At 42.0% G+C, this 6,844-nt stretch overlaps 1 protein-coding gene across 1 annotated transcript in view; it reads right to left on the bottom strand.

Moving 5' to 3' along the window:
• Positions 1-4,657, bottom strand: part of Dkc1 (dyskerin pseudouridine synthase 1) — a 13,723-nt gene extending 9,066 nt beyond the window's left edge. Inside the window, exons 1-7 of the mRNA XM_029473022.1 lie at positions 4,584-4,657; positions 3,813-3,877; positions 3,344-3,430; positions 2,252-2,343; positions 1,841-2,025; positions 378-451; positions 190-220 (exon numbers count right to left, since the gene is read on the bottom strand). Coding sequence (XP_029328882.1) covers positions 190-220; positions 378-451; positions 1,841-2,025; positions 2,252-2,343; positions 3,344-3,430; positions 3,813-3,877; positions 4,584-4,599 — 550 coding nt within the window. The 5' untranslated portion in view covers positions 4,600-4,657. The remainder of the gene's footprint in view (positions 1-189; positions 221-377; positions 452-1,840; positions 2,026-2,251; positions 2,344-3,343; positions 3,431-3,812; positions 3,878-4,583) is intronic.
• Between the last annotated feature and the right edge of the window lie 2,187 nt (positions 4,658-6,844).

Raw genomic sequence — 6,844 nt, 5'->3', positions numbered from 1 at the left:
CTTTAATCCCAGCACTCGGGAGGCAGAGGCAGGCGGATTTCTGAGTTCAAGGCCAGCCTGGTCTACAAAGTGAGTTCCAGGACAGCCAGGGCTATAGAGAAACCCTGTCTCAAAAAAACAAAAAAGAACATAATTCAAATACAAAGTTTTCTTTCATAAAATTAGTTCAGTTTCTTCTTTTTCAACTACGAAGGGATAGCTCAGCACTAATCAGAATGTCCTTCACAGAAAAAGCATGGCTAGAAGGCATCCCTAACACCAGTCATCCATCACCCAGGAATCTAGGACAGCCCATTCAAAGAGCACAAGAGACACTAGCCAGGAGAACTTTCCTGGAGTTCAGAGACCCAAATCAAAGGTATGCTCCCTACAAGTTATAGACTTACCCTAGAAAGCTGAGTACCCCCTTCAATAGCATTGTGCAGCCGGACAATTCCAACATACTCTTTGCCTGAAAAAATGACAAAAGAGTAGTCAGGTGTGGCCACTGAGTTTTCTGTTTTACAAATGTTCTATCACTGCCACTTTACATGGCAGAAGCAGTAGGGAATCCAACGTCTGTTTCAGTAAAATCTGTACTGACAGACTTAATGTAGATAGAGAAAAGAAATAAAGACAATTTTTTTTGGATCAGGAATAGCCCATGCCATGGCTATAAAGTAAACCCAGAAGTTTAGAGGCTGAGATGGGATAATCGAGATTTCCACAGCAACATGAGCTACACAGCAAAGCCTTGTCTCAAAAATGAAAGAATGGTCAGACAGTGGTGGCACACGCCTTTAATCCCAGCACTTGGGAGGCAGAGGCAGGTGAATCTGAGTTTGAGGCCAGCCTGGTCTACAGAGTGAGTTCCAGGACAGTCAGGGCTATATAGAGAAACCCTGTCTCAAAAACAAACAAACAAACGAACAAACAAACAAACAAAAAAAGAGCCGGGCGTGGTGGTGCACGCCTTTAATCCCAGCACTGGGGAGGCAGAGGCAGGCGGATTTCTGAGTTCGAGGCCAGCCTGGTCTACAAAGTGAGTGCCAGGACAGCCAGGGCCACATAGAGAAACCCTGTCTCGAAAAACCAAAAGAAAGGAAAGGGTGGAAAAAGCTCGCTCACGTTCACACACACATTTTAATGCTCAATGTGATGGCAGACACAGAGGGAATACCTACTGTAGAGTCTAACAGGAAAATACCTTGTACTTTAAGCAGAATTTTCTTAAGATGAAAATGGGGGAAGGATACTTGAGATAGAAACATTAAAAACATGACCTGAGTTAAGAAGCAGTAAACATGCCAGGTGGTGGGAGCGCATGCCTTTAATCCCAGCGCTTGGGAAGCAGAGGCAGGTGAATCTTTGAGGCCAGCCTGGTCTAGAGTTCCAAGACAGCCAGGGTAAACAGAGAAACCCTGTCTGTAAAACCAACAACACAATAAAGAGCAGAACCAGCAAGCATACAAGTGACATGCCCCAGCACTAGGAACAGGACAGTTGATTCAATATCCACATGCTTAGTGTCTCAAACTCTTAAAAAACCACCAGATTTTGGCAGAGAACAACAGAAACTAATTCACACTCATGCTTTAAGATTTTATTTTCTGCCGGGTGTGGTGGCACACGCCTTTAATCCCAGCACTGGGGAGGCAGAAGCAGGCGGATTTCTGAGTTCGAGGCCAGCCTGGTCTACAGAGTGAGTTCCAGGACAGCCAGGGCTATACAGAGAAACCCTGTCTCAAAAAAAAAAAAAAAAAGGATTTTATTTTCTAAAGAAATAGTTTCTAAGAGCCAAAATGTAGAAGTGAAACAAGTACAGAAACAAGTATAGCCCCCTACTCTCTCTTTTACAAACCTGCACTCTGTTGTGATTTCACCAAACGAGTGGCTCGTTCAATGCACACAATTAAACAACCAGTCACTTTGGGATCTAGTGTGCCACTGTGGCCAGTCTTCTCTACCCGAAGTATTCGTCGGATCCAGGCTACCACCTCATGGGAAGAGGGGTTAGAGGGCTTGTCAAGATTAATGAAACCTGTCCTAAAATAGAAAAAAAAAAAAAAAAAGAGGTAATCACCTCCTGTTCTTGTCTAAAAAAGTAGCATTAAGACATAAAAAGAAAAGCAAACCACATATTTAGGTTATATATTCAGGACAAAGCTGTTCTAAGCTGCCACTACTACTCCCTTGAATAACTAATAAATTCAGTGAGAGCATCAGTTTCAAAAGAATTTCAGTTTGGACAGAGCTTTTTCACCATGCCTACCTGATATAGTCCCCAATCTCCCTCTTCAGAGGATTTGAACCACAAGGAATAGGTGTATAGTGTGTTGTCCTTACATTTAGCTTATCAAAATTCTAGAAAGCAATAACATAAGTTTAATAACATATCAATAGAAGTAAAACAAGAGTCAGTAAATAACACCACCAACCACTGTAGCCCTTCACGCCCACAAATGTATGTTGTTCCCATTATTAATGGCACACTACTAAGCCTTCCTATATACTGGGGAAAATTGCAATACTAGTAACTCACGGCACTTGAGAACAAACTTTGCAAGTTATCTTTTGACTTCTACATGTATGTCATGTAGAGCATGCACCCCCAACATTCCACCCCCACAGTGTAATAGATGAAATAAAAATTTATATTAAAAACTCTTCTTTGCTAGATGTCTCAACTTTATAGCTGGTATCCACTTTGTGAAAATTATAAATTTTAGTTCAACGGGTTACTCAATATCACTATTTAAATCCCTAAATAATAACCTATAATTTCTATGACATGCAACCGTGAACTACTAAGCATGCTTCATAGAATACCTCCTATAACTCCCAACACATCATCCTAAGAGAAAATATCATAAGCAACTAATAGATTCAGTGAGGTTAAAAGAACCATCTGTAATGGGATCCAATGCCCTCCTCTTCTGGTGTGTCTGAAGACAGTTACAATATACTCACATAAAAGAAATAATTGTTATAAAAAAAGTGGCCTAGGATCACATATAATCATATTTCAAAGGCGTCTGGCTTCAAAACCCATGTTCTTAGGCACTGAAACAGTCTACGGGAGTTGATTTCAAAAGTGCAATTGTCTAAAAACTAACAGCAATTAACATTTTGGTGACATACTATATTCCATGCTACATCATTTAAAGTTTTCTAAATGTAAAATATGTTGGCAGTGAGCATTCCTTTTTTGAGACAGGGTCTCTTTATGTAAACTAGGCTTGCCTGGCCCACTGGAATAAAGAGCATGCAACACAACACCCCAGCAGTAAGCATTCTTTACTATTAGCTTTTTAACTAGAAATAATATGGAATTCAAGCATCCATCTGATACACAGAAACATACCTTTAGTAACAAGGGCCACTGAGAAGCGTCTAATTGAGCCACTTTGGATTCTGGTTTGATAAGAAATTCTTCAGCAAGTTGTATTTCCTTCAATAGAGCAGAAACATTTTCTCAGCTTAATTTTGGAAGTGCATGCCTTTTAAACAAGAGGAAAGGAAGGGTGTGATTTCTGAAACCCAGGTCACTGAACTTTAGGAAGATCAAATTGAATCCAAATATTTTAACAAAACCATGGGTCTGCTGATGGAATAAGGAAGAGAAATTCAGGGTCAATAGTTCACCATTTAGTATGCCACGGATGTTAGAAAATTTCTCTGGGAGTTGTATGATTTCAGGTTTTTGCCCGTTCTACATAATGACCACTAAGTACTAGCATATAGATTGAGAACATTTAAAAACATTTTCCCCCTTTAATGTGCTATTTACTAAATTATCCCAATCAGTCAAAGCAAAGTAAATTCCTACTCACGGCTACATCTTCTTGTAATGGCTTCCGGTCTTTTTTCTTCTTATGCTTCTTTGGGAATGTAATTACTACAAGAAACAAACTCAATATTTGAAGATTTTGAAAACTAAAACCAAAGTTTAAAATTAACTCTAAAATCGGGACAAAGAAAACATTTTAAAGTCTGACATTACTGGAGAGAACTTACGTTTGTGAGGCCAAGCACTAGGATGGCTTGGCTGGTAAATTACTCTAGCACGTGTTGGCTTCCCTTCGGGTTCTCCACGTGGCTGTGGCAAGGCCAAATACTACTTAGGGAAGCACTTGTTCACAGGCTGGAAAGTTTCACAAACGACCACTGCACTGTTCATAAGGGCTGTGATCTCTTAAAATTTTTCTTGTAGGTCTGAGTTACACTTGCTTCCAACTCCTCTGTTCCTTTCCTTCCTAACCCTTGCTCTGCACCTTTGCTACCCTCATTTCCATAATGTGCCGCCTAGTGCCAGCAGAAATTCTACCGCGTCTCCTTATCGCGACACAGTCGCCTCCATGGCTGATGCCTTTGGGAGGGGATCCTGGTAGAATCTTTTGCACGAAGCCAGGACCTAATGAAGCCTAGTCACTGGTCACGAATGCGTGCATTCACAGGTAGAGCCAAGAGCCGAGTGGTGAGACAACCAAACTGCGAGCGGGAACACGGGGAACCGCGGGTCACGATGCAATCTCACTATAACTAGCTCCCGGTTATGTCGGAGACCCCACAGGTTTCATGGCACGGCCACCAGCACCTCTTACCTTCTGCATCCGCCATCTTGAACTGCACCGCGTGCGTCCCGCCCAAGCCGCCACAAACTAAGAACCACAGACTCCTATGGTGTGAGACCCGTCCGGGCACGTCACTAGGCCCCGCCCACCGTTGCACCGCCCCTAGCTTGCTGATATAAAAAAAGGGAAGCAGAGAACGGGAGGAGGGGGGCGGGATGGGGTGCGGGGGCGGGAATCTCTACGAACCCGCGGACTGTCTACTCAATCCCATTGGCTGATTCGGCCACGGATGAGATCGCACATGCGCCTGGAAGCTCCCCACCCCAACCCCACACTGACACCCCTCAGCGGAGCGCCTTGGAACCTTGGCCAGGCGTCTGCAGTAACTAGAGCGGGTGGGCGTGGCCTGTACTGTACCCTCCTCCAGTCTAGCTTCAGCTTCAGCATTTGGACATCCTTCTTAGCCCGCTAAAAATAGTAGCTGGTTTTAACTCACACAGACATTTTCTGCTTGCTATCATGTCAGTTTCAATTGAAAAAGACATTGAGGTACACAGTGTCAAAGTGAAAACTGTTTACTCCTTGAAACTCCTATTAAGTTATGGCTGTATTGGCCAATAGGAATTGAGTGCAAGCCTCGTGTAAACTTTTAAATTTTCTAGCAGCTACACCAATCTAAAAAGGTTAAAAGTGATTCTGGTAGTTAATTTTACATAACCCTGCAGATCTGGCATGTTATTTTAATATGGAAGCAATATGCAGCAGTGTGTAATGTTTTGCTTTTTTCTGTATGAAGTTTTTTTCCAATGTGTGTTTCACACTTAACCTGTACATTTAAGTTCGAATTCCACAGCCTGGACATCAAGTGCAGAGCTCTAGTGGCTGAGATATGTAACAGCCAGAAAGTAACAGCTCTAGGATTGAGCCCTGACTTTTGTCGGGTAGACTCTTCTGGCTGTTAATCCGAGCTACTGCCTTTCAGATAAGATCTCTGGAATATCCTCCTTCACCCTGTTTCCTATTCTACCTCTGTAGATTCTTTTGGCTTTCTGGATTCATAACCCATATCTAGTGAATTTGATAGATCATTAGTTATCTTCATTGTAGATGGAATCATTTGCCAATAGCTTTCCAGTTAGTTGTTGCTGACAAAAAAAAAATAGTATTTATTCTTTTTCTTCTGATCTACAATGCTAAAAGCAGATTTTTTTCAGTTTTCTGTTTGTTTGTTTTTTGGGTTTTTTTCTTTTTTACTATGACTTACAATGGGTTTTTATGTCTTTATGGAATTCATTTTGCTAATAGTGGTAATGATCAGAATTGACTATTAACAGATAAGACCCTTAGAATTAAATGTTATTTTATAATGCTCCCGTGATAATTAATAGGGTGAGTAAATCTGAAGTACTCATTTGCCATTTGTCCAGTGCCTTCATCTTTGTCCTGTATCTATGCTCAAATCTTTTGGGAGAGATTTTGCTTTCGGAGAGTTCCAGAATCTGTGGATTTTTCTTCACTCTTACTTCTCTAACCATCATTATAATGTCTCTATTTCTCCAGTAGCTTCCTGTAGTCCCAACTTTTTCTACTTTCCTTAGATTGTCTTAATAAGCAGCCTGAAAGTACCATTAAATTTAGGTCCTGTCTATGCTTAAAATACTTTTTAAGGGTTGATGATAAGGTTCAACAGTGAAGTGCTTGCTGAGCATACACAGTGTTAGCATTCTGTCTAACTTCCTCCCCAGAGTTAACTGGCAACAGCCAGGTAGGCCTGACTCACTATAAAAGGGGCTACTTGCCTCCTCCTCCCTCTCTTAGTCTTTTGCTCTTCCCTTCTTTTCCTGCTCTGTCCCTTAACCCATCTCTTCCCACACCCTTTGCCCCTCTCTCTCTACATGCTTATGGCTGGCCTCTACTACTCTCTCTCTCTTCCTTTCTCTGTCTCTACTACCCTCTTAACTCCCTTCCCCAGGGGGTAGGGATGCCTTGGCATGGACCCACTGAGACATCCCCTTCCCCAACACCTGACCACACCTCCACAGAATACAACCGCCCCCCTCTCTCTCTTTATCTTTTTATAAACACATCACCCAAGGCCTTAGCCTTAGGCTTGATTACCAGTATTATAAATAAGTAAATAACAAAAACAGACAAAAAATGAGTCCTTTTAGATTTCTCACCTTAAGTGCTGTGGAAGATTAAACTGGGGTTTAAGTCACTTAATACAGCTGGGTGTGGTAGCACACACTCTCAGAGGCTGAGGCTGGCAGATCTCTCTGAGTTCAAGGCCA

This window comes from Mus caroli, chromosome X (genome assembly GCF_900094665.2).
Source record: "Mus caroli chromosome X, CAROLI_EIJ_v1.1, whole genome shotgun sequence".
Lineage (NCBI taxonomy): Eukaryota > Metazoa > Chordata > Mammalia > Rodentia > Muridae > Mus > Mus caroli.
This window is presented reverse-complemented; position numbering and strand designations above follow the sequence as displayed.